Below are 26,843 nucleotides of genomic sequence, written 5' to 3'. Positions count from 1 at the left end.
AAGCACGTTTTCCCCGAGGACAATAAGACAAGAACCTCTTCCGGCTGTGAAACATGGCGGCGCCCATTGGAAGGACCACATTTGGGAGCGGGACCATAAGGCACTTCCGTCCGGGTTCAGCTCTTCCGCGAACCCGGGACACGGGCTTCAGGCATGGGGTTAGACGGCCTGGCGCGGCTGCATGGGCTCTTCGCCGCCTACAAGCCCCCGGGACTAAAGTGGAAGCATCTGCGCGATACCGTGGAGCTGCAGCTTTTGAAAGGTGAGTGCCTCTAGCGAGACCCACGATCCCGCTCCCATTTTCCCGGGAGGCCATCTACGCTTCTGATCCTTGCTGCAAAATAAAGTCATGTGACCTAGTCGTCTGGGCAGAGCGGTTTCCTAATCGACTGTTCTATACACTCCTCGCCTTCCCCTGTGTTCATATGGGTAAACAGGCTCAGTATTGTCCGTTGTCATAAATAGTTAATAAGTAGTAAAGTCAGGATTTAAACCCAAGTCTGTTTCTTAACTTCTGCTTTCAGAAGTAGAGTACTCTAAAATCTCTAAAACCCCTTGGACAGAAGTAGTCAGTGAGTTTACAGTATAACAACAATAACAAGGATAATGTGTTAAGGACCTACTCTGTACTAGGCGCTGTGTGGGCTTTCATCTGTCTTCTACATTTCCATACTTACCTGTCCCTCTGTCCCCCACCCCCGGTGTTCAGACAGAATCGACAAGATGTTCTTTACTTGTGTGTGCTCAGGTCTCAATGCTGGGAAGCGTCCTGCCTCTGAACATCGTGTTCGCTTCCTGCTGGGCCCCGTGGAAGGCAGTGAAGAGAAGGAGCTGACCCTCACAGCCACCAGTGTGCCCACCCTCATCGACCATCCGCTGGGTAAAGCACATTCAGGAAGGGGCCTGGATGTCACTTCCCAGGAAATCCCTGCCCAGAGTCAGTGTCCTAGCCAGAGCTCAGACTCCTTCTGTCCCAAACCAGTGTAGGGCCACAGTGGGGATGAAGTATTTGATCAGGGATTGGCAAAATTTCCTGGAAAGGGCCAGATAGTCAATATTTTAGGCTTTGCAGGCTCACCTCTGCCGTAGTGCGGAAGCAGCAGCTATAGACAGTATGTAGAGCAATGAGCCTGGCTGTGTTCCAATAAAATTTTACTGGTGGATGTTGATATTTGAATTTCATATAATTTCATATGTCATGAAAATTATCCTCTTGATTTTTTTGAACCATTGAAAAATGTAAAAACCATTTTAATTTGTGGGCCATAAAAAAAAAACAGGCTTGAGGATTTGACTTGTGGACTATAGTTTGTTGACCTCTATTATTCTGGGACTCCAGGTAGGAATTGAGACCCTCAGGTAGAAGTCATAAGGAGGCAGTTTTGGGCTCCTGTGAAAGAGTGATTTTTTTAAAAATTTATTTTATTGAAGTACAGTTGATTTACAGTGTTGTGTTAATTTTGCTGTATAGCAAAGTGATTCAGTTATACATATATGTACATTCTTTTTCATATTCTTTTCCATTATGGTTTATCACAGGATATTGAATATGGCTCCCTGTGCTATATGATAGAACCTTGTTGTTTACCCATTCTGTATATAATAGCTTGCATCTGCTAATCCCAAACTCCCAATCCATCCCTCCCCCACTCCTCCTCCCCCTTGGCAACCACAAATCTGTATCTGTGTCTGTGAAGAGTGACTTACTATAGTCAACAAACCTGCCCAACAGTGAAACTAGTTCTGACAATGAGCCCCTGTCATTAGACATGATTAAAGCATGCGTTGGGGAGGCTCTATAGGAGGGCTGAGGAGCTTGACCAGGAACCTCTGAAACCCCTTGGAGAGAAATAATCAGTGAGTTTACAGTGTAACAACAATAACAAGTCTGATGTGTTGAGGACCTACTCTGTACGGGGTACTGTGTTAGGCTTTTCCCAAATACTATCCCACTGAATCCTGTGAGGTGGGTCCTAGTCCCATTTCACAAATGAGGAAACTGATGCTCAGTGTTGACTAATGTTAAGTCATGTAGCCTGGATTCAGTAGGCTCTTAACCGCCCCATACTGGTCTCCTAGGTTCCTCTTGATCTACAGAAGTGTAAAAGCATCTAGCTCATTCCTGCATTCATTCATTTTTTTTCCCAGCTTTCTTGAGGTATAGCTGATATACAAAAAAACTATACATACTTAATGTATATTAATTTGATGGGTCATTCATTCTTTCGGGAAATGGGTTATTTCCCGAGCAGTCAGTGAGTTCTGGGCTGTGGGGGCAGAACTGTGAACACACAGACCCAGACCCCTGCCTTAAGGAGCTCGCAGCCTCCATTTCCTCCCTGGGAGAGTGGCCAGGACTCTCCTTCCACAGGAGCTGGATAGGGAACCCCCCCCAGTCTTGATTCCAGTGTTCTGCCCAGTCCACTCGAAGTGTCTCATGGGGGGAATGGTGATGGACGGACTTAACAGGCCCCCTGGGTTGCCCTTTCTCTGGGCCCAAGAAACTGAAGAAGTGGTTTTGGGCCCCCAATTCCATGGTGAGGAAACCTGAAAGTCCAGCCTGATGCTGGTTTTGGACCTCATTCTAGGAATGAGGTCACCATGCAGCCCAGAGCCATCCTGGAGGCTGGATTCTTTGAGGAAAAGGACCTCGTTTGTTTCTTTCCAGTACGTGGACCAGCATTCACCAGCCTGAAGATTGGCATGGGGCACCGACTGGATGCCCAGGCGTCTGGGGTGCTTGGTAGGTGGTGTGGTGAGCCTGGGGTGCAATGATAGAGGCTTGGGAGAGGATCGGGGAGCTCCCAGGAGCGCAGCCCATTTCTAACCTGACAGCCATTTCCCGCTACTGCTCACTCCCTTGATTCCTGCCAAGTCTGATCCCCTGGAGAGGTGACTGGTGGGAAGGGGGAAGTCGTGATCACCCACGTTTATCAAGTGATTCCTGCCTGTGACGTGTGGTTTGAAACTCTTTGTGCACATGCATTCACCATAATGACCTTATTTGGTAGATACCATATGATTTTAGGAAGAAAGTAAGGCTCCAGGAGCATAGGTAACTCATCCTGGGTCATGTGGCTAGTGAAGGTCCCTGGACCAGAGAGGGAAAACCATCATCGCTTGCATGGGGTAGCCAAGTGTGTGACCCTGGCCCCACCGGCTGGGCTCTGGATGTCGCTGGAGCTGGACACACAAAGCCCTGAGTCATGAGCCATCTGTGTCCCCAGGGTCAGGCGGCGGCCACATCCTTCATACACAACAGTCACGGCAACTTGTCTTGCTTCCTGGGACACAGGCAGGCGGACGTGATCTCATGCCCCGCTCCCTCCAGGAGTGATGGATGGTCATTCTTTCCTTCAGCCAGAGGGAGACACAGACCGGAGGAAAGGCAGGGAGTGGCCACAATGCCCCCATTTATTTGCCGGCTTCTTCCTTTGTGTGCATTGCCTCGATCATCACAATACCCACAGGGATCAGACAGTATTTTTATCCCCGTTTTACTGATGGGGAGCCTGAGACCCAAGGAGGTTAAAGGACATGCTTAGAGCCACCCCAGATGTGAGTGCAGGTCTGTGTGACTGGGCCAGTGGTCTCCTACTTCTGAGTGCATCAGGACCCCAGGGAGCTTGCTAAGGATCCCTAGGCTCCCACCCCAACCTGAGTCAGAGTCCGTATATGTGGGTGGGTCCCGGAAATCTGCATTTTCATATATGCACAGAGGAGCTCACTTGTTCCCTGTAGAAGAAGCTCTTCTTGCCTCCTTGCTGGCTTCCACAGCCTTGGAAGTGGGAGTATTCTGCTGGAGGGGGTGAGGGTTGGAGGACCCAGGGGAACGGGAAGGGGGACCCAGGTGTGAGACCAGGCTGGGTGCCTTTCAGTGCTCGGCGTGGGACGTGGACGAAGGCTCCTCACCGACATGTACAACGCTCACCTCACCAAGGTACAGGGGCTGGGGACGGCCTGCTTATCCCTTAGCCCTTTCCCTGGGGGTCACTGGTACGATTCTGAAGCAGAGATGATTCCATGGAGAATACCCAGGCCATCAGCAAGCATTTTGTTTTCGGGTCATGTACCAAGGGAGGCTGTAACATCATAATGACAGTTGGCATTATCGCATGCTGGCTACTCTGCGCTGAGTACTGTACGCGGACTCCCTTGCGGATGCCTTACAGCATCCCCGTAAAATGGGATCTATTGTTAACCCATTTTACAGATGAGAGAATGAGGCTCAGGAGACGACGCTTGCTCGGGGTCACCCAGCCTTTAAGGGGCAGAGTTGGGATTTGAACCTGGTTCTGTCTGACACCGTCTGGGTGTCAGGAAGCTTACATCCATGCTGGGCTGCAGGCTCTGGCATCACGATCATGTGTGGAGACGCCACATTAGAAGGCCCGTGTTTTCAGTGGTTAAGAGCACAGATTCTGCAGCCAAGTTTTCGCTTCAAAACTCAGATTGTACCACTCTGCCAGTTCTGTCTCCTTGGGTGAATTACTTAACATCTGTGTGCCTCCGTTTCCTCATCTTTGAAATGGGAGTGATTGTAGTACCTCCTCCATACGGTTGCTTTGAATATTTAGTCAGTGACCGTATGTAATGTGCTCAGCACAGCCACTGGCACGTGGTGGATGCTCAATCGATGTCACTGTCGTCGTCCTCTCTGTTATCGTCATTACTGTTATTGGACGCAGAGGCAGGCAGCTGCACAGATCGAATTTGGAGGGGAGAGAGAAGCTGACAGAGCATCCTGGGAGGGGCCTGGCATCATGAGTTGTCAGGTTGGGCAGAAGTGGAGAGGTGCGGAGGCCCGGGGTTGTTGCAGGGTGGCTCGGGGCACCCTTCGCAGGCTTCTGATGCTTGCTGTCATGGGAGAGGAAGTCGGTTGTCCTTCCCCAGGGGCAGCTGGGCAGGGGCTGAGCACCTGAACTCCCTGAGGGGAGACCAGAGGGCCCCCCAGCCTCAGTCTAGCGCCTCGGGGGCCTGAGCTGCTGGGCCACATCTCCCTCCTTGCCATGGCGGCTTAGAGCCGAGAGGCTGGTCATACCTCCCTCTCCCTGTCCTCGCAGGATTACACAGTGCACGGCCTCCTGGGCAAAGCCACAGACGACTTCTGTGAGGACGGGCGGCTGGTGGAGAAGACGACGTATGGTGAGAGCCCACGGGAGTCCAGGGCGGGCGGGAGGGGTGGGCGTGGCTGCCTCTTCATTTGCTTCCTTTGGTTCCTAACCCTGAGGTGGGCTGTGAGGGCCCCCGCTCAGTTATTCTCAGACACACCAAGCTGGGGCTGGCTGTTGGCATGGACGTGTGATTCTGACTTCCAGGAATGCCCTGTGCTCCCCTGTGCTCTGCTTAAATGTTACCTCCTTAAGTGGTTTCAGTGTACTGTCAGAAAAGTAATCAACTAATGATTAGTGATTATTTAATATCTGTCTCCCCACCAGAATGTCAACCATGAGAGCAGGAACTGTGTAGTTCCACTCCTGTGGTCACACACAACACAGCGCCTGGGACATGGGAGGTGCTGTATTGATGGATGGATGGATGGGTAGACGGGTGGATGCATGGGTGGGTGGATGGCTGGCTTATTCTTCATTTCTCACTCTCCCCATGTTCTTAGACGTCCTATATGATCTGTTGCATTTGCTTATTTGACATTTTTTGAGCACCAACCACGTGCCAGGCACTGGGGGCAGGGGCCGGAGGCATATGATGAATCAGATGGGGTCCCCAATCTTAGGCCTCACAGTCTAGCAGGGAGAGCAGACACACACCTCTGCGTCTCCTGGAGAAGATTAAAAACATGTGGCGAAGCAGTGCTGTCTATATATTTGTACTTGTATGTGTGTGTCAACATCCAAAACATGTCTAAAGACAACTACCAAGTTGACACTTCTGAGAGGGAGGAAGCCAGAATTTGGAGGAGGGGAGATGTTTGTTGGTGTTGATCTAAATTTTTTGAAGAAGATTCTTGTATCAATTATATAATTAAAAATAGGACTTCCCTCGTTGTGCAGTGGTTAAGAATCCACCTGCCAATGCAGGGGACACGGGTTCAAGCCCTGGTCCAGGAAGATCCCACATGCCGCGGAGCAGCTAAGCCCATGCACCACAACTACTGAGCCTGCGCTCTAGAGCCCACGAGCCACAACTACTGCAGCCCGCGCGCCTAGAGCCCGTGCTCCGCAACAAAGAGAAGCCACCGCAATGAGAAGCCCACGCACCACAACGAAGAGTAGCCCCTGCTCGCCGCACCTAGAGGAGGCCCGCGCACAGCAACAAAGACTCAACACAGCCAAAAATAAATAAATTTAAATAAATAAGTAAATACTATAGGGACTTCCCTGGCGGTCCAGTGGTTAGGACTGTGTGCTTTCACTGATGGGGCCTGGGTTCAGTCCCTGGTTGGCGGGGCCTGGGTCCAAAATAAATAAATAAATAAATAAAATAATGACATAAACACTAAAGAAAACTAAGTGCTGGGAAAGAGACCCAGGTGCAGAAGGAAGAAGCCACGTGCTGTAAGAGGGGCTTCCTGGAGCAGGCGGCATTTGAGCTGGGCTGTAAATGAGTGGGGAGGAGGCTGCAGCAGGCGCCTCCAGATAAGACAACAGCGTGAATGAGACCAGACAGAAGGGATGAGAGGCCCAGGCCCTTCCCAGCTGGCCAGGCCTTAGTCAGTTACACCTGCTCCCAGAGATTCTGGCCTGTGGAGTCAGAAGTTGGTGGCTGCCCCAGCTGGCCTGCAGGCTCGGCCTCCCTGCAGTCCGTGGGCATCCCCAGGCTTTGCAGCTGCCTGCTCCACAGTCACTTGGTTGGACCAGCAGGCAGAGGAGCCACTCCCACTTCTTGCCACCCATTTCTGCATTTGGACAGATGGCACCCTCCCTCCTGGTGTCCCTGGCCTGAAAAACCCCAGACTGGGGCTCAGGGGACCAGGCTTACAGTGTGGGGCAAGGGGCTTCCCTGGTGGTGCTGTGGTTGAGAATCCTCCTGCCAGTGCAGGGGATACGGGTTTGATCCTTGGTCCAGGAAGATCCCACATGCCGCAGAGCAACTAAGCCTGTGCGCCACAACTACTGAGCCTGTGCTCTAGAGCCCGTGAGCCACAACTACTGAAGCCTGCATGCCTAGAGCCTGTGCTCTGCAGCAAGAGAAGCCACCGCAATGAGAAGCCTGCACACTGCAACAAAGAGTAGCCCCCGCTCACCGCAACTAAAGCCTGCATGCAGCAACGAAGACCCAACACAGCCAAAAATAAATATATTAAAAAAAAAAAGAATATGGGGCAAATCACATTACATCTTTGGAGCCTCATTTCCGGAAGGAAGTGTTCTTAACTTGGGGTGTGTGAGCCCCTTGAAAATGTCCTCAAAATGTTGAGTTCATGTATATCTTTCTGAGAAGCGGGTCCACAGCCTTCATAAGATTCTCAAAGGACTCTCAACCCCCTAAATGGGAACCCTGGGACCAGAGGATGCTCTGGGACCCCAGCTAGGTTCCAAGGACAGGGCTGGTTGGTGGGAAGGGAAATTGCCAGTTTTGCCTCCTCAGTGGGCACCTGTGTGCTGACCATCCCCTGGCTTTTCCAGACCACGTGACCAGAGAGAAGCTGGAGCGAATCCTGTCCCTGATCCAAGGTTCCCATCAGAAGGCTCTGGTGATGTAAGTGAGGCCCAACCCACACCTCCCTGAAAGGGGACCCTCAAGGAAGTGCTGGAAGGGCAAGAAGTTGCCCACAAGGCTCCCTGTAGGCTCCGCCTACTCTGGGGCAAATTCCAAAACCAGACACAAGCACCCATTCCTTTCACAGCCTGCAGAAGTGTTTCTTTGTGCTGGGTCTTGGGCCAGCCCCTGGGGAGACCAAGGGGAACAAGAGATCCCAGCTGGCCTCCTAGGGAGTATATGAGCTAAGGGAGAGGAGAGCTAGGGGTCCGCACCATCACGGCACAGAACCAGGGGGTGGAAGTGGTCAACACAGGTATGACCGTTGAAGCCAAGGAGAGTGTGAGAGGGGGTCGGTCAGAGCCTGCAGTTAGGGATTGGAGGGGACAGAACAAGGCTGCTGCAAAGGTGGCTAGAGGGGCAGGGAAGGTGGAAAGCGAATGAAGAGCTTCAGGAAAGGCATGAATAGGGCAGGGCCAGGGGTAGGCAGTCAGATGCCCACTCTGGTGCCTCCTGATCCCCAGGTACTCCAACGCTGACCTACAGACCCAGGAGGCCTATGAGATGGCCGTGAGCGGCGTGCTCCGGCCCATGAACAAGTCCCCAATGCTGGTAACTGGCATCCGATGCCTCCAGTTTGCGCCTCCAGAATTCCTCTTAGGTAAGTTGCTCCAGGACGTTGGGAGAAGTGCCACTGGGCTCCTGGGTTTGGGGGGGTCACTGTGGAAGGCCCTTGCAGAGGCCAGCACGCGTGAGCCCTAAGCTCCGCTGGCCAAGGCACCGGGGCCGACTTCCTTCCTAGCCTGAGGCTGGACTTGGCTGATCACACAGCACAGAACAAATGATGTCCTGTCTCCTGCCAAGTCCCCCTTTGAAGCCAGACCTTAACAAGCAGAGATTATATTTAGTGGCTCGTTTCCAGAGCCGCCCAGTGTTTCAAGTCATTGTGCGGCATCAGACACCACTCTCCCCTCCCGGATCCCACCCAACTCAGCAACCCGACCACCACTTCTTTCTTTGTTTATCGTATTAACGAGGGCTCCTTGCTCCTTTTCTTTTTTTTTTTTTTAACAGCTTTATTGCAGTATAATTGCTTTACAATGGTGTGTTAGTTTATGCTTTATAACAAAGTGAATCAGCTGTACATATACATATATCCCCGTATCTCCTTCCTCTTGTGTCTCCCTCCCACCCTCCCTATCCCACCCCTGTAGGTGGTCACAAAGCACTGAGCTGATCTCTCTGTGCTATCTTGCTCCTTTTCTTGAGTGCTGACCAAGACTTTTCTGATGCTAAGTGCCTTATAGAAATTATCTCTTAGATTCCTCACAACCACTCATTTTACAGATGAGCAAACCAAGCCTTAGAGCAGCACTTCTCGAACTTTAACCTGCCCAATCACCTGGGGTTCTTCTCCCCCCACCCCCGGCCATGCCACATGGCTTGCGGGATCTTACTTCCCTGACCAGGGATTGAACCCAGGCCCCGGCAGTAAAAGCGCTGAGTCCTAACTGGTGGACCGCCAGAGAATTCCCAACCTGGGATTCTTCTTAAAAGGCCAATTCTAGGAACTCCCTGGTGGTCCAGTGGTTAGGGCTCGGCACTTTCACTGCAGGGGGGCATGGGTTCAATCCCTGGTTGGGGAATTAAGATCCTACAAGCTGCGAGACCAAAAAAAAAAAAGGCAAATTATGACTCAGCAGGTCTGGGTGGGGCCTGATATTCTGCATGTCTAACAAACTTTCAGGACCCACCCTGGGCTACACTTCGAAGAACAAAGCCCTAGAGAAGTAAGTTGTCTTGCTAAGGTTATTACATAGCCAGGAGGTCTCAAGGGGTGTGGATCTAGATCAGCGGACACCAGAGGCTGTGCTTCTGACCACCACCTCTGTTGTGTGTCCCTGGCAGAGGTGCAGTGCATGCATGAGACGCAGAAGCAGCTGCGAAGGCTGGTGCACGAAATCGGCCTGGAACTGAAGAGCACCGCTGTCTGCACCCAGGTGCGGCGTACACGCGATGGTTTCTTCACCCTGGACGATGCCCTCCTAAGGACCCAATGGGACCTACCCAGCATCCAGGATGCCATCCAGTCCGCAGCACCCCGAGTGGCAGCAGAGCTGGAGAAGAACTTGAGGCCGGGGCTGGGCACCCAGTAGCCCTTCAGTCCAGGCTGGCCCTGGGACTCCGAGGGGCCAAGCTCTGCCTTGGGGCTGGAGAGCCATGCGGGACATTGAAAGGCCAGGCTGCTGGGGGAGCGGTGGGTGTATAAAGATAAGAATTGTTCATGAGCCAGAACTGATGACTGTGCAGAATGTGGGGGGTGGGCGGGAGCTTTTTAACACGTGACAGAAAACCAACAGGGACTTTCCTGGTGGTCCAGTGGTTAGGACTTGGTGCTTTCGCTGACAGGACCCTGGGTTCAATCCCTGGTCAGGGAACTAAGATCCTGCAAGCTGCATGGCATGGCCAAAAGAAAAAAAAAGATGAACAGACTTGGCTTAGTTAAAAAGAAAAAACTTCTGTACAGTGGAAAAGATGCTAAACGAATGACAGACTGATAAAACTATTTGTTATATACTTAAGAACTAATATCTATAATATATAAAGAGCTCTTATAAAACAGTAAGAAAAAGATGACAAGAAAATGGGTCAAATGACATGAATTGTGTGTTTATACAGCAAAAGAAATCCAAATGGCCAGTAAACCTGAAATGATGCTCAACCTCTCTAATAATGAAAGACATTCAGATGAAAATGAGATGACTTTTCCTTGCCTTTCAAATAAATTAAGAAAAGATAACACCCAGTATTGGGGAGGATGTGAGAAGATGGGCAATCTGTACTGTTGGTAGGAATATACAACTGTGTAACCTTTTAGGAGTAATTTGGTAGTATGTATCAACATTTGAAATATTCCTGCCCTGGGGAATTCCCTGGTGGTCCAGTGGTTAGAATTCAGCACTATCACTGCCGTGGCCCGGGTTCAATCCCTGGTCAGGGAACTAAGGGTCCTCAGCAGCCATGGCTCATGGGCCCAGCTGCTCCGCGGCACGTGGGATCTTCCCGGACTGGGGCACGAACCCGCGTCCCCTGCATCGGCAGGCGGACTCTCAACCACTGCGCCACCAGGGAAGCCCAATTTCCTCCTTTTTATTTGATAATTTCCACCAGAATACAAACATGCTATTTAATCTCCTATCTTAAAAGCAAACAAACAGAAAACAGCATGGCAGGTCCTCAAAAAATTAAACATAGAATTACCATATGATGCAGCGATTCCACTTCTGGGTATATACCCAAAGGAACTGAAAGCAGACTCAAACAGATGTTTGTGTACCCATGTTCAGAGCAGCATTATTCACAGTTGCCAAAAGGTGGAAATAATCCAAGTGTCTATCGATAGATGAATGGATGAGCAAAATGTGGTCTATCCACACAACAGAATATTATTCAAACACTAAAAAGGAAGGAGTTCCTGACACCTACTACAACATGGGTGAACGTTAAAGACATTATGCTAAGTGAAATAAGCCAGTCACAGGAAGACTAATACTGTGTGATTCCATTTATATGAGGTACTTAGAGTAGCCAGATTCACTGGGACGGAAAACACAATGGTGGTCGCCAGGGGCTGGGGAGTGGGGAGTTAATGTTTAATGTGTACAGAATTTCAGCTTTGCAAGGCAGAAAGAGATATAGAGATAGACAGTGGGGATGGTTGCACAACAATGTGAATGTACTTAATGCCACCAAATTGTACACTTAATGACGCTTAAAATGGTAAATTTTATGTGTATTTTATGTATATTTTACCCTCAAAAAAGCTCCACACAGAAAAATAAGCATACTCTTTCTTAACCTTCCATCTCTCTCCAGTTGCTGCATTTCTCTGCCTCCTTTTTTTTTTTTTGAGAAGTCAAAAGTTGTTTTTTTAATTTCAATTAGGTAAATATGTCTGTAAAAATCTTGGAAAATGAATTTTTACCTAAGGTCTGTTTTTTTTTTTTTTTTGCGGTACGCAGGCCTCTCACTGTTGTGGCTTCTCCCGTTGCAGAGCACAGGCTCCGGACGCACAGGCTCAGCGGCCATGGCTCACGGGCCCAGCTGCTCCGCGCCATGTGGGATCTTCCCGGACCGGGGCATGAACCTGTGTCGCCTGCATCGGCAGGCAGACTCCCAACCACTGCGCCACCAGGGAAGCCCTAAGGTCTGTTTTGATTAAAAACAAGGATACATATATTCTAAATCATTTCAGAATTATTTACAGAACAAAAAATTCACGGACAGAACAAATACACTAGATAAGGCAAAATGTTATGGTTTAAATTCTGTTTATAGGAAGCAAACATTTGAGATTGTATCAAAATACAAAATTGGGAAAAAATCTGCTTCTAAAGAATTAGATTAAAACGGAATGATGTGGAAGAGCTTAAAGCCAAAAATATATGTTACAGAAACCTACACCCAATTAAGGAAAAGACAACAATATTAATATCCAGCAAAAATAATAGAAGAGAAGCACAGTCAGTGATGAATACCAATCAAACTTGAACTTCAACGCGCCAAATTAATCGGCATGCAATTAAAAACAAGGTTAGGGACTTCCCTGGTGGCGCAGTGGTTAAGAATCCACCTGTCAGTGCAGGGGACACAGGTTCGATTCCTGGTCTGGGAATTTCCCACATGCCACGAGCAACTAAGCCCATGTACCACAACTACTGAGCCTGTGCTCTAGGGCCCACGTGCTGCAACTACTGAAGCCCACACACCTAGAGCCCACAACAAGAGAAGCCACGGCAATGAGAAGCCCGTGCACCGCAAGGAAGAGTAGCCCCTGCTCGCCACAACTAGAGAAAAGCCCACGTGCAGCAACAAAGACCCAACGCAGCCAAAACAAAACAAAACAAAAAAAACAAGGTTAGCCACTGAAAGACAAACCAACAACTTTCTAATTTTACTGGCATGCTTTAACACATGACCTTATTTCACCCTACACAAGAATACCTGAATTTAAAACAGAGGATTTGGTTAATCCAATCAACATAATGGAACTAATGGATATGCAAGTCCTTATGCTTTACTAAGATTTTACTCACATTTTACATCTCTATTTGAACATATGTTCAATGGGCTATTTATATAACTTTTCTTTATAAATTTTTAAAAAATTAAAAATAGTTGTGTACGTTAAAAACCTAAAGTGCTTTTCTTTTTCTTTCTTTCTTTTTTTTGGCCACGCAGCTTGCAGGATCTTAGTTCCATCACCAGGGATCCAATCCTACCCTTTTAAGAATAAAGGTGGGGCTTCCCTGATGGCGCAGTGGTTGAGAGTCCGCCATGGGCGCTGAGCCTGCGGGTCCGGAGCCTGTGCTCCGCAACAGGAGAGGCCACAACAGTGAGAGGCTGCGTACTGAAGAGACACATCAGCAATTGCACATCCAAGGGGAGAAAGATTCCAGAGAGTATATCTTTTCTTCCCTTCTTTGCCCTTATCCATCAAAACCAGAAAGGGGTATGAATTCCAATGATCAGGAATTGGCTCTCGAACTTGTTAGCTGACATCTCAGTGTCCGCTGGCTCTAGTGGCCTCAGGCAGCTTCTGTTCCTCGGCCTCCGGCTGCTCCCACATCACCGAGTTGCACAGCTGCAGCCTCGGCCTCCTTTAAAAGTAAAACTCCAGGCTTCCCTGGTTGCGCAGTGGTTGAGAATCCAATGCAGGGGACATGGGTTCAAGTCCTGGTCCGGGAAGTTCCCACGTGCTGTGGAGCAGCTGAGCCCGTGTGCCACAACTACTGTGACCACGCTCTAGAGCCCGTGAGCCACAACTACTGAGCCTGCGTGCTGCAACTACTGAAGCCCACGTGCCTAGAGCCCGTGCTCCGCAACAGGAGAGGCCACCACAGTGAGAAGCCTGCGCACCGCAACAAAGAGTGGCCCCCGCTCTCTGTCACTAGAGAAAGCCTGCACGGAGCAACGAAGACCCAACGCAGCCAAAATTAAATAAATAAATAAATTTATTTTTTAAAAAAAGAGTAAAGCTCCTGGAAAGATTGTCTCTAGTCGCTGCCCCCAGTTCTCACCATATGCTCCCTGGAACCCACTCTAATCAGACACTCACTCTCCACTGCTTTCCAGGAACCGCTCTTGCCAAGGTCAAGGACGACCTCCTCCTCTTTAAATCCAGCGGCTCCTTCTCGGCAGGGTCTGACACAGCCGGTCACTGCCTCCTCCTGGAACAGTCTCCTCCTCCCTCCCTGGCTCCTTCTCAGCCTCTTTGCTGGGGCCCCTCCTCCCCTGCTCTCCTCCGCGGTGCCCACAAGCTCCAGGCAGCTCTACTCTCGGCCCTCACTCGCTCCTTGAGGATGTCAGTCTGAAATCCCATGGCTTGAATCCCATCAATCTGTCATGCTTCTGGTGCCCATATTTATGTTACCTCTCACCGGACCCTTCCCATGAACTCCATTCCTAAATATCTGTTCTTTAGCATTTCCACTTCCGTGTTGAGCTGGCATCTCAAACTTAACAGATCCCCAGACTGACTGCTTATCTTCCCCTGCACCCTGCTCTCCCCCAGAATTCCTCACTCCAGTAACTCACAGTTCCACCCTTCCACTCGCTCAGGCCAAAATCCTAAAAGCCCCCTTTTCCTCACACCCCATATTTAACCCATCAGCAAATCCTGCTGGCTCTACCGTCAAAAGACTGTTGTTTCCAGAATCTGACCCCTTCCTTCCTCCCTCTCTCCCTCTCTTTCTTTAGTTCCCCATCTGGGATGAACCGGTGCCCCCTGCAGTGGAAGCGTGGAGTCTCAACCACTGGACCGCCAGGGAAGTCCCAGAATCTGACCATTCACCTCTGTCCACTTACCCCCTCATTTTGCTGTACACCTGAAACATTGTAAATAAACTATACTTCTGTTAAAAAAATGCTATTTATAAAATTTAAAAAAATATATGTATTCGGCAGGGAGGGGAGGGAGGCCCAAATTTTATGAGCTTCAGGTCCCAACCCTTTTTGACCTCGTGGCATGCAGGATCTTAGTTCCCCAACCAGGGATCAAACCCGTGCCCCCTGCCGTGGAAGCATGGAGTCTTAACTACTGGACCGCTGGGGAAGTCCCTGGGTCCCAACCCTTTTTCATAAGTGCCAGCACTTACCACCATCTGAAGAATGATTTATTTTTTATTTGCTTTCTTGTCTGTCTCCCCCACCTTAGATGAATGAATATCAATACCCAGATAACCGCAGTTTTCAAGGTAACGAATTTTCTCTTCTTACATTCCCCAGCTCACTCCCCCCACCCCACCCTATTGCACCAGGAATGTTAGCTCATTAAGGCTCCACTTTGAGCTGTAAGGACCCTGCATTCCCAGGGGAGCCAGGAATATGCTTAGAACGCCCAAATCTATCATCCTAACAATGAGCTGACATTTGCCTATTTCATTAGAGTCATTAATCCAGCTTTTATATCTATGATCATTTGTGAAGTGGCCACGGCAGGTATTATTTTACCTACTTTATAGATGAAGAAACTGAGGTCTGGGGAGGTCCCGCCACCACCAGCCCAGCCTCCTGCATCTGTCTACACATGGCATGGCCTGCTGAGCTTTAGCTCTGGCCATAGAATAAAAACAAACAAAACCCCGTTCCCACCACCGTATCATCATCTGATTTCTTCTGCAATATCCAGTCAGACCCTGACTAACCCCCTCCTTCGAGCACTTCAGCAGGAGGCGTGGGACTCACCTGGAGGTGGGCTGGGTAACCAGAGGGACAGACATTAGTTACTCCAAGAAGTTTCCCTCTTGGTGAGACCTGGATCGGGATGCTTTCGGGGCAGTGGACATTGACTAAGAGAGACAAGCATCAGGTGGGTGGCCGGGTGTGATGGGTGGGGTGGTGGGCTGTCCCGGGGCCTTCCAGCCCCCTTGTGGTCTGCAAAGCAGCCTGTGACCCCCTGCCCATCAATCTTCTCCAAGTAGTCCCCGCCCCCAACCCTACAGGTACTTCCTGAGCCCCTAGTAAATCAGAAACGAGAAGAGCCCTAAGATGGCAAAACAGGCCAATCTCCTTCCGGGCAAACCAGCTGGGCAGGTCTGCTGGTGCCAGGGTGGAGGTCAGAGGAGCAGAGCTAGCAAATGCCTGGGCCTATGAGAAGGCTCTGGGGAGAAGCCAGATACAATCTCACCTAGGTTTGATCCAGAGCTGGCTCTTAGGGTCTGGTGGCTCTGTAGATGGGTTTGAAGATGGCTGGTTTGGAGGCAGGATTTGATTGGATGTTATTCCTGGTGGTTAGAAGCAACCTGTCAACGATCCAGGAATGCTCACCGGAGAGGCCAGATATCAAAAACACCTGGGGAGCTTGTTACAAAAAATACAGGCCTGCCCCCCCTACCAAAGCAGAATCCCTAGGGAGGAGTTAGGGACCCATATCTTTTCCTTTAAAAGCCCTCTCAGGTAATTGTGACACTCAAGAGGTTTGGAAATTATTACCTGGTCTTTAAAGAGAATGACTGTGGGGACTTCCCTGGTGGTCCAGTGGGTAAGACTCCGCGCTCCCAATGCAGGGAGTCCGGGTTCAATCCCTGGTCGGGGAACTAGACCCCTCATGCATGCTGCAACTAAGACTCGGTGCAGCCAAAATAAATAAATAAATAAATATTTTTTAAAGAAAAAGAGAGAGAGAGAATGATTGTGGAACTTCAACCTTGGAGTTGGCCACTTAGCTTTGTTTCCTTGGGAAAGTGACTTAACCTCTCTGAGCTTCATTTGCCTCATCTGGAAAATGGGGCTAATGATGTACCTCTTAGGGCTGTCATTGGAAATACTTGTTGTAGTCATGCTGAGCTCTAGGCTTGGGGCCTGGCACAGAGTATGTGCTCCCAGTGTTGGCTGCTATGATTATCATTGCCGCTGAGATCCTCTGGGATTCTGGAATGAACACGAGAGGCTGAGGGAGCTAAAGGCCAGGAGAGGATCTGCTCCTGTTCAGAGTTCCCAATGTCGGGGATGAGAGGCTCCCTGGGAAGGGAGCGAAGTCTCCTGCTCAGAGGAATCAGGAGAGAGGTGCCAAGGCCAAACTCAAGGTAGAGGCCTCTAGGTCAGGGCCTTGGGCAGGTACAACTTCGAAGAAGCACAGTGAAGGTTTGTGGCTAAGACCTTGGGCTTAAAGGCTCAGAGTTCTGGATTCAAGTTCTGACTTCTTTTATTAATGTATGACCTTGGGTGAGACTCAAGAGAGGCTGAGCCTTGGGCTTCCCTGGTGGCGCAGTGGTTGAGAGTCCACCTGCCGATGCGGGGGACACGGGTTCGTGCCCCGGTCTGGGAGGATCCTACATGCCGCGGAGCGGCTGGGTCCGTGAGCCATGGCCGCTGGGCCTGCGTGTCCGGAGCCTGTGCTCCGCAATGGGAGAGGCCACAACAGTGAGGGACCCGCGTACCACAAAACAAACAAACAAAAAAACAAAACAAAACAAAAAACATTTAAAAATCTCAAAATTTTTTTTAAAAATAAGAGAGAGGCTGAGCCTCGGCTGGGAGGAAGACAGCTCACCATCAGCCAGGCTCTGGAGCCAGACGGGCTCAGCTGCTTCTTGGAACTGTGACCTTGAGCAAGTTACTCTGCCCCTCAGACCTCAGTTTGGAAATGGGGATACTCCACCTAACCACACACTGGTTGGAAGGTGCCAGTGAGATACTGCCCATGAAGCATACTGCCCATCTCCCTGCTGACCCACAGGGTTTCAGAAATGTTAGTTATCTCCATCAACCCTTCTCTGGGGAAACCTTCAGCTTGTGACTGGTTTGAATGGTGGCTGTCACCTTTCATCTGGTGACAACACCTGACTTGACAGTACCCAGAGCTTTCATCACAGAGCCTCCAGGTGTCAAGGTTGCGGGCCCCTCAGGCACCACTCTTCCATAACAGACGCCCCCCATCTGGCCTTCCTCCCCTCTGCAAATTGTCCTCTGTTTCTGAGCAAAGCTAAAGTGGGCTGTTATTTGGTGACACTGCCTCGATGAGGTCAGGCTGCCCGGAAACGACCCCTTTCTGCCCTCAGGGATGAGAATACAGGCTGTATTTCATTAGTGTTTTGAACTCTAGTATGTACCAAATGATGAATGTTTTGGAGTAAGGTTTACACTGGATGTGATCAAACAATGTTCCTGCACTCACAGTGTCAGTTGCCCTTGGTAGCCTGTTTCCTAGCACCATCAGGGCACGCCCTGACCAATGGCACGTGTCACTATGCACATCTCACCACCAGTTGGCTCCTTACTGCCCAGGGTGGCGGTTGGGGTCACTTCAGACTCTGGGAGAGGTGCTGCCATAGAGAACCCCCTCTTCTATGTGGGGCATTCTGAGGATCTTGTCTGTGGCCAGTGGCTTGGCAGGACCAGACCTTCCCAGGCAGAGCCCTCCCAGGGGCAGCTTCCCCGGCAGCTGGACGCATCTCTGAGCGGACACTGCCCCCTTGAGGCCTCTGCTTGCCATCACACCTGGGAGCGCTGACTTCACACAGAGGGAAGTGGACCCAGATGATGCTTTCCAAGCATCCTCCAGGGGTGCCTTAAAATTGGCCCCAAATGCAAAAGTCTTTGGAGCACTGGCAGTGTATTCATTCTCAATTTGAGAACCTGGAATCTACCTTAGTGCCTTTTGTTGCCTTCCAGAAGAATGCAACTCTGGGCGATCATCAGAAAACAAGTGCATAGCCACAGGAGGTCTGTAATTTGTAAAGAGGCAGGGGGATCTCCCTGACGGTCCAGTGGTTACGGTCCAGTGGTTAGGGCTCTGTGCTCTCACTGCCGAGGGCCCGGGTTCGATCCCTGGTTGGGAAACTAGGATCCCACAAGCCGCGTGGCAAGGCGGAAAAAACGAAAAATCGTAAAGAGGCAGGGATTTTAGGGAACTAGTGAGAAGTGTCCTTGCTTTCTAGTAACATTTGGAATTACAGCTGGAATTAGGGTTGAGGATAAGGTTAGAGTTAAGCAAAATGACTAGTATAGAGTTAAAGAGGGAAAGATATCTTGCTATAAGTTTTTTTTAATATAAATTTACTTATTTATATTTATCTTTGGTTGCGTTGGGTCTTTGTTGCTGTGCACGGGCTTTCTCTAGCTGCGGTGAGCGGGGGCTACTCTTTCTTGCGGTGCGCAGGCTTCTCATTGTGGTGGCTTCTCTTGTTGTGGAGCATGAGCTCTAGGTGAGCAGGCTCAGTAGTTGTGGCACATGGGCTCAGTAGTTGTGGCTCATGGGCTTTAGAGCACAGGCTCAGTAGTTGCGGCATGTGGGCTCTGCGGTGCGCAGGCTTCAGTAGTTGTGGCTCGTGGGCTCTAGAGTGCAGGCTCAGTAGTTGTGGCGCACAGGCTTAGTTGCTCCACGGTATGTGGGATCTTCCCGGATCATGGAAGATGATCATGGATCGAACCTGTGTCCCCTGCATTGGCAGGCGGATTCTTAACCACTGCACCACCAGGGAAGCCCTCTTGCTATAAGATTTGAAATTAGCTACCAAAACGAGGTGGGAGAAATAAATAAAATAAAAGGAAGGATGAATTAATTACAGGAAGGTCAACATTAACTAGCTAGATTGAGAACTAAGAGAGTAAGAAGTGGTGGAGGTGTGGAGACGTGGTCCTACAACTGTGGTACTGACGACAGTATAATAACATTGCATGCTGTATAGAGAAGTGGGAAAAAAAGGGGAAAACCACCAATAATCCTACCATCTTAACTAAGCATTATTATGGTTCATTCCCTTTGCTTTTGCTTCCTACATGTCTGCTTTTAAAGTCTTTATTGGATTTTTTTCAAATCATAAGAGTTAAATTATAGGGACTTCCCTGGTGACACAGTGGTTAAGAATCCGCCTGCCAATGCAGGGGACACGGGTTCGAACCCTGGTCCGGGAAGATCCCACAGGCCACAGAGCAACTAAGCCCGTGCGCCACAACTACTGAGCCTGAGCTCTAGAGCCTGTGAGCCACAACTACTGAGCCCGCGTGCCACAACTGCTGAAGCCCGCGTGCCTAGAGCCCGTGCTCTGCAACAAGAGAAGCCACCGCAATGAGAAGCCCGCACACTGCAACAAAGAGCAGCCCCACTCACTGCAACTAGAGAAAGCCTGCGCGCAGCTACGAAGACCCAACGCAGCCATAAATAAATATAAATAAATTTATTTTAAAAAAGATTTAAATTATGAAACTTGTAAGTTGTGGAAAGTAAAAACCACACCCATCTCAAAAAAAAAACAAAACAAAGACTGGCCCAAAATGCAGAGTTGGGTTACAATTGTGTTTGGGAGAGGCTTCGTTCCTAATCACTCTGCAACCAGAGTCCCTTGGAGTCCTGGGTCCACTAAATTCTCGGCCTCTGGACCTTTGTAAATAGTTTCCCCCCGGAATACTACTCTCCCACGTTCTTGTCTGGCTGACTCCTTTTACTGCGCAGGCTTCGATGTCTCTTCTCCCAGCGTTTCCCCAATGTCCCGAATTGGCTGGTGCCGCTTAAATGTGCTCCTGTAACCCCATGACAACCTTTATCACGTTGCACTGTCATTGCTTCTTACTTACTGCTGGCAGAGAAGCGCTGTGTGGCAGAGACCCAGACACCGTGACTCCCAGCTCCTCCTTCTGCGGACAGAGGCAGGATAAGCCAACTGTCTGCGATCTGCAACAGAACCAGAGCATGGGCCTGGGTCACGCCGTCCCCTGAGCAGGACGGGTTGCTGTCCAGCATTAAAGGGGAGCTGGACTGACGTTCCCAGGTGCTGGGTCCCAGGCAGTTGCTCATCAAATCCCTGAAGCACTCTTTGGAGGTAGGTACTTGTGGCTGAGACAGCAGCTGGTCCCCATCAAATACCTGGGTGCTCACCCAGAGCAGTTCAGGCCACATGACTAGTTCTGGACCACTGTCTGTGAGCGGAAGTGACGTCTGCCCATTTGGGGGTGAGTCGGTTCAGAGCTGACGTGTCTTCTCCATCTCTTTCCCCCAATTGTGGGTTCCAGTGGTGAAGCTCCAAAACGTAGGAGGGCCACCAGATCCTCATCGGACTTTGTGAAACAAAGGCACCTTTACTGCATTCAGCCACGGAGGTCTGGGGGTCGTTGAGGCAATTCATGCTAATTGCCCTGATGCATACGGCACTACTATCATTTCTACTTATCAAGGCCAAGACAGCTGCCCACGGTCACACAGCTTGTAAGCGGGCAGAGCTGGAACTCAAGCCCAGGCCTGACTTGCATGGCTGGTGTTTAGAAACTAAACGTACTTCACCTCGTGAAAGCCTGTCCCCAAGCACTGCTCTAACTTCTGATATCTCATGAGAATGTCCAGCGGGAGCAGTCAGAATACTCAGCAAGTCCGAGTGGACTCCTGCTCTTCTGGATTGCACTCCGCAGTTGCAACACTCAAGCTGTACTTCTGCCAGTGATGGTCGTTCAGGATGAGCGACACGCGGTGAGGAAATGACAACAGCTCACCCATGCTTGGCAGAGAATTACAACTGGGCAGTGGAACCCTGATTCTATAGATCAGGGAAGAATTCCTCCCAATGTCACTATTTCACTCTCAGCTCTTACCCACTTGTTTCCCAGCCCAGAAAGGCAGTGTTGCACACCAGAAGCTTCAGAGTTAAGACCTGGGCTCAAATCCCTGCTCTGCCACTTACTGGCTGTGTGACCTCAGGCAAGTCACTGTGCCTCTCTGAGCCTCAATTTCCTCATCTGTAAAACGGGGATAGTAATACTAATTCCTCATAGGATGGATTGAAGCATTAAGAGATAATGGATATAAGGCATTTAGTACAGTGCCTGGCACATGGAAGTTTGTTATAATCCAAGGCAGGCTGTCTTTTTCCAGGGTAGGATCGGGGGCTATCAGAGGAGAGGGAATCAGCATACAGATTCGCACCAAAATCGCTCATATGTTTATTTACAAACAGGATACATATACACATACACAGGTATCACTGGAACATTTCAGGAACCTCAGGGCTGGGAACACCCCTTCCTGACTCGGCTTGGGCTCTCTAGAAAAGGGCTTCTGACACTTTCTCACTGGAAAGCCTGTAGGTGCTCTGGTTGGGCTTTCACTGCTTCTCATGTCCACATCGGCCTCTCCCAGTGGGCCGTGGACAAGGGGCTGTGAGCTCAGTCATTCATGTCCAGGTCAAATTCTGGATACAACTCTTTGGTGGTGACACCTCGGATCACAGCTGAAAGGAAGGAAGGAAGGAAGGAAGAATGTCCAGTGGGAGAAGTAGGAGGGAAAATGGCCAAAACCCTGGCCTACCCAGGACCCTCTCCAGCACTTTCTTCCTGCTCCCCTAGTTGGCCCAGATAACCCTCCTGCTACCCCTTCCAGGCTCCTCCACGGTGGGCCCTGTCTGGTGCCTCCAAACTAGACTCACTTAACCCTCACCCACGTGAAGCAGCAGCAAGAGTCATGTGCTGAAAGTGTAAGTGTACACTCACATTGCATCAGTGGCCAGCTGCAAACCCTGGCCCACGTGCATGCCCTTGCCACTTGGTGATGCCCTTCCTCATGCCTCCTCACAGACTCTTCTCTCCTCCCAAGGGAAGGGGTCTCCTCAGAGGCCTGCCCTGACCACCTTGTCTCATCCCCACCTGCCACCCTGTTCATACCTCAATATTTTCCATCTGTCTTTTGTCTCCTTCACTGCACTTAACGCATTTTATAATTCATTTATTTGTGTTCCTTTACTTCTTGACCATTCCCCTCCCCCACCCCAACACCAAAACATAAGTCACATGAGAATGGAGACACTCAAGTGTCTGGTTCACCAAAATGTCCCCATACCCTGTTGAGTAGCACAGAGTAGGTGCTCAGGAAATACTCACTGAATGAATGAAAGAGGACACTCCGCCTGCTCCAGGTCCTATGACCTGGAAGGACAGGTCTCAAACTGGGTTCTGTCGAAACAAGAGCTTATTCCCCTTGGCCTCTAGGCGACAGTCCCCTCACATTCCTTTCTTCTCGGGCCCTGATCGTCCTCCACCCCCTTCTGTTTTCTCCCTCCCCTCCTTTGAGACCCATTCCCCACTGACACACGGAGAAGCCCTTCCTGCCGTGGAATCCCGGATGCTGATGGGCAATTCTGCGACAAGAGCTACAACTCAGGCAGCCAGCGGGCAGACAGCCCAGCTCTGGGCACTGTCCCAAATGGTCCCTGCTGGCTGAACATCAGAGTGCCCACCGATCCACGCCAGGTGATGGAACCAAGGCCACCTGCACATTTCCTCACCTCCAAGGTGGGCTGTCCCAGCCAGCTCAGACACACAGGTGCCTGTGTCTCGGCTCAGCCCTCTAGATAGTGAGACTGTGTTCGAGGAGGAACAAAATACCCCTTTAAGCCACAGAGTTCCCCTTGCACTTTCTGCCTCTGTAGCATGTCGGCCACCTGAGGCGAGGCTGGGGTCTCCATTGGTCTGAGTAGGCCCCGGAGGACTGGGAACCCTAGTCCTCAGGCAGGCGGGTGAGCCCAGACTCAAACCTGCCTATAGCTCCAAAGCAGGCTCTCTACCCGAGGGAAAAACCGCAGGCACTCAGGTAAGAGCTGTACAGCTGCTTCGCGAGGTGGCCAGGAAGGGGAAGGGCATTCAGGGAGCGTGGCAGCTGAGAATGGTAGGGGGGTTGGGTAAGTTTAGAAGGCCCAGGAGCAAAATCCCACCACCCCTGGGGCATGGGGACTCCCTCACCTAGTTTGCCTAGCAGCATCTGGCCTACATCCTTGATGTCATTATACTCATGGAGCTGGGAGATGTGGTCCTCCAGTTCATCGACACTGTAGCCTCTGGGGTGAGAAATGGAGAGAGAGAGAGAGAGAGAGAGAGAGAGAGAGAAAATATCGTTGAGAAAGCTGCTCCAAGGTTCAGAGAGTAACGAGGCATCTATTTAACAAATGTTCACTAAGGGCCTACTGGGTGCTTGGCATTGGGAACTAAGATAGTGATGCCAAGATAGACCCTGCCCTCATGAAGCTTAAGGTAGGGCAGGAGATCTGCCTACTCCCTCACTCCTGGCACATTCTCCCTGTACTCTTAGGGAGGCAGCCTCAGCCACGCTGGTACTATGTAACCCTGGTCACAGCCAAGGGATTCACAGATGGGCACATGAGTGGCTAATCAGATCCCCTCAAGGGTGACATGCACATTCAAAGGCTGCTCAGTCTGTGCCATGTGACTGGAGCAAAGGGCATGGGAAAACCCAGGAGTTGTGGAAGAGCCAGCTTCCCCTGGGCACTGAAAACCCCACCTGCGGAGGGAGGACAGAGCCCATGTGCGGACAGAAGCAGAGGTAGAGACCGTGGGCCCCAGAAAAGACTGGGAGAGCCATGGCTTTCCAGTTCCCAGGTCCCCTTACTCTCCTGGGAATTCCTGGCACAGTCCTGTTTTTATGCTAAGCTAGGTTGCAGTTACTGGGCACTAGTTAAATGTTATCTAGAGATTCCCTGGCAGTCCAGTGGTTAGGACTCGGCGCTTTCACTGCCATGGCCCAGGTTCAATCCCTGGTCAGGGAACTGAGACCCTGCAAGCTGCATGGCGTGGCATGGCCAAAAAAAAAAATAAAAGTTATCTTAAGCACACTGAGGAAGCCAAAGAGACTTACTCAGATATTAATTGGGAGATTTCCTTGTCCAGCATGTCCTTCTTCTCCTTCAGCTTCTGAACGTCAAGGTGCAGAGAATCCTCGCTGGCCCCATCAGCCTGGCCAGACTTGGGAGATGGCCGCTGCGTGGCACAAAGAGTCATAAGCCAGACTGACCAATTATCTACAATTCAGAACCTACACATTATCCCCCAATATCCACTCCCTGCTTCTGGTTGGTAATAGACACCCTCCACCCCAGAATAAGACTACATTTCCCAGCTTCCCTTGGAATTAGATGTGGCCCTATAACTAAGTTCTGGCAAGTGGAACTTAACTAGAAATAGCATATGCGATGTCTGGGAACTGTCCTTCCAGGTAAAGGGCATGCCTTTCTCTAGCTTCCCTCTTTCTTACCAGCTGGAGGGATGCTGGAGTTGGTGTCTTGGATGATAGAGGTTATGGGTCCCTGATGACTGTTGGTCCCTGAAGCCACCATTATTTGGGGTTTTCTTTCACTCCCAGCCAAACCCAACTTTAACTAAAGGGCCCATCCTGGTTCCCAATCTGACCCCAGAGAATCTTGGATTCTCCTGTCAAGTCTATGATGTCACTGGCTTTATAATCGCATTGGGTAGCAAAACCCATCCCTGGGGCTACAGTTCATCTTTGTCCTTTCTGCGTCTACAAGCTGTGAAGGGCGGTGCCTGGTACACTGCTAATTTTCAGGAAATGTTTGTTGGAGCAACTGTAATACAAGAGACCGAGGAAGACGTGGTTCCCATTCTTAGGACAGGGGATTTTAACCAGTCAGTCAACACATCGTGAGTAAACACTAGCTACCATGGCAAAGGCTCCAGGGGTTCAGCAATGGATAAGACATCAAGCCCAGCCCCCTGCCTTCACGGAACGTATAGCCTAGTCCCAGACATAGAACCCCCAACAGTCACGCTCTTCCTCCAGAAATTTCCGTTTAAAGCTCTGCTCACAGGTCACACGTCATCAGAAAGTCCTTTCCTGACCACCCCGTTTACATGGCCACACCTCAATCACTATCCTTTTGTCCTGATGTTTTCTAACATCTATCACCACCTGACATATTGTATATTTCATTAATATTATTTTCACTGACGGCCTTATACCACTGGAGTGTAAACACCATGACGGCAGGGACTCTGTTTTATTCACCGCTGATTGCCCTGTGTCTACAACAGTACCTGGCACATAGTAAGCACTATTTCGAATGAATTCGTCAAATTGAATGAGTGAATGACAAATAACCAATCAACTAACTACCAGTCTGAAAAGCGCTTTGAAGTTGAAGTACAGTGTTCTAGGGGAGTGGCTAACAAAGCTATTGGCCTGAGCCCGAAGTGGGCCTAAGACTTCTCTGAGGAAGCTCAACTTTAAAGGATGAGTAGGCATCAGTTTGGCAAAAAGCTGGAAGAAAAAGTATTCCAGACAGTGTATAGAAATGCCCTAAGGCAGGAGAGAGTACACGTATTCGAGGAAAACGGAGTGGTTTCCATGTGGGTAGAATGGGTGAGGGAGGGATAGTGGTGTGAAAAGAACAAAACCAACCAGCCACTTGTGGTGCTGTCAGGAAGGATGAGAGACAGAGCCCATCTGGAGAGCCTGGGGGTACCACTGACAAAGTACAGGACGCTGTTTCTTCTTTGAAGCTTGGTGGGCACGAGGAAAAGATGGGGAAGGACTGAGGAATGACCTAGAGTTTCTCAGCAGAATGAGGTCAGCTGGGGGAAGACCTTGAAGAGGACTGGGGGTGGGTCAGCTGCTGCTGGGGACGGAGAGGAGGGCTGGGAGCAGCAGTGGGGTGCAGGGTGGAGGGCAAGGAAGGGGGCACAAGCATACTCACAGGGGATCGGAAAGCCCCGCGGCAACTTTTGGAAAGTCCTGCTTGAGTCCTGTAGAGGAATCCGAGGGAAAAAGGCTGATTGGACCTAGAGGCCGCTTTGGGAGGGTGTGAGAGGAGGAACTGCTGTGAAGTACAGAGACCGGGACTGGATCCGGTTGGGAAGAGGGTAGATAACGCTCCCGGGATCGGGGTAGGGATCCTGGAGGAAGGAGAGATTCTGATGTGGAACAGGGGAAGGGGGGGGGTGGTCTCTGGAGGCGATCTCTGGGGAGAGAAAAGTCTGGGGCAGAGCTTCGGGGAGTCAGGAAAAGTGACTGGGAAGAGATGTGCGTTCCCCCTGCTGTCCGCTCCTCGCCCACCTCCTCAGCCCTGGGGTCCGGGGCCCCTGACTCGGGGAGCTCTGCAGTGCCGGAGGGTCCAGGGCGGGTGCGGAGAAGCGGCCCCTCAGGTCCGCCCGGTATTCGCAGTTCTCTGACGCACACCGAAACTCCACAGAGCTCTAGCTACGTAAGCACGCTGCGAGATCCGGCCCCGCCCTTCCCCGCCGTTCGTCGACCAGGTGGACGAGGAGAGCGGCTGCGCACGCAGTCTTTATTAGGCCTTCCCCCGTCCCTCCTGGTAAACTGTGGTTTAGCCACGCCTCTTTCCCTTTCAACTTTCTCATCGACTAATAGGATTAGGGATTTGAGGCTCTGC

General features: G+C 50.5%; 2 protein-coding genes and 1 non-coding gene across 10 annotated transcripts; 2 read left to right on the top strand and 1 right to left on the bottom strand.

The window, feature by feature from the left end:
- The first annotated feature begins 10 nt into the window (after positions 1 to 10).
- On the top strand, positions 11 to 14,585 carry TRUB2 (TruB pseudouridine synthase family member 2). 8 transcript variants are annotated; one of them, XR_012332687.1, is made up of 9 exons: positions 11 to 262; positions 749 to 880; positions 2,669 to 2,743; positions 3,879 to 3,940; positions 5,064 to 5,145; positions 7,587 to 7,659; positions 8,184 to 8,320; positions 9,568 to 9,916; positions 11,714 to 12,116. XR_012332687.1 is itself a non-coding variant. In XM_033858728.2 (9 exons), exons 1-9 carry the CDS (start codon positions 154 to 156, stop codon positions 9,584 to 9,586), a joined length of 732 nt encoding a protein of 243 aa, XP_033714619.1. In that variant the 5' UTR covers positions 11 to 153; the 3' UTR covers positions 9,587 to 9,719. The 8 variants fall into 8 exon arrangements, 5 of the variants coding, with proteins under 5 accessions (XP_033714619.1, XP_033714620.1, XP_033714617.1 ...); XR_012332689.1 differs by having other exon boundaries at positions 11,682 to 12,116; XR_012332686.1 differs by having other exon boundaries at positions 9,568 to 10,507.
- On the top strand, positions 10,590 to 10,661 carry TRNAD-AUC (transfer RNA aspartic acid (anticodon AUC)). Its single transcript has one exon. It is a non-coding gene; the product is annotated as a tRNA-Asp (tRNA).
- A 6,993-nt stretch (positions 14,586 to 21,578) lies between the features above and the next one.
- SWI5 (SWI5 homologous recombination repair protein) lies at positions 21,579 to 26,811 on the bottom strand. The gene is made up of 8 exons (XM_073806941.1): positions 26,788 to 26,811; positions 26,507 to 26,646; positions 26,148 to 26,196; positions 24,689 to 24,715; positions 24,293 to 24,414; positions 23,383 to 23,477; positions 22,525 to 22,596; positions 21,579 to 21,878 (listed from the first exon to the last, which is right to left on the bottom strand). The coding sequence occupies exons 1-8, from the start codon at positions 26,809 to 26,811 to the stop codon at positions 21,814 to 21,816; spliced, it is 594 nt and encodes a 197-aa protein (XP_073663042.1). The 3' UTR covers positions 21,579 to 21,813.
- Between the last annotated feature and the right edge of the window lie 32 nt (positions 26,812 to 26,843).

This window comes from Tursiops truncatus, chromosome 6 (assembly GCF_011762595.2).
Source record: "Tursiops truncatus isolate mTurTru1 chromosome 6, mTurTru1.mat.Y, whole genome shotgun sequence".
Lineage (NCBI taxonomy): Eukaryota > Metazoa > Chordata > Mammalia > Artiodactyla > Delphinidae > Tursiops > Tursiops truncatus.
Note: the sequence above shows the minus strand (reverse complement) of the source record. Positions and strands in the feature narration are given on the sequence as shown.

Excerpts from the sequence above, each read along its gene's own strand:
- TRUB2 (XM_033858725.2), top strand. The coding sequence starts at position 154 with ATGGGGTTAGACGGCCTGGCGCGGCTGCATGGGCTCTTCGCCGCCTAC. Across the intron at positions 881-2,668 it reads CCTCATCGACCATCCGCTGG|TACGTGGACCAGCATTCACC; the intron begins GTAAAGCACATT and ends GTTTCTTTCCAG. Across the intron at positions 8,321-9,567 it reads GCCTCCAGAATTCCTCTTAG|AGGTGCAGTGCATGCATGAG; the intron begins GTAAGTTGCTCC and ends TGTCCCTGGCAG.
- SWI5 (XM_073806941.1), bottom strand. The coding sequence starts at position 26,811 with ATGAGAAAGTTGAAAGGGAAAGAG. Across the intron at positions 26,197-26,506 it reads CGGACCCCAGGGCTGAGGAG|GACTCAAGCAGGACTTTCCA; the intron begins GTGGGCGAGGAG and ends ATTCCTCTACAG. Across the intron at positions 24,415-24,688 it reads CTCCAGCATCCCTCCAGCTG|CGGCCATCTCCCAAGTCTGG; the intron begins GTAAGAAAGAGG and ends TGTGCCACGCAG.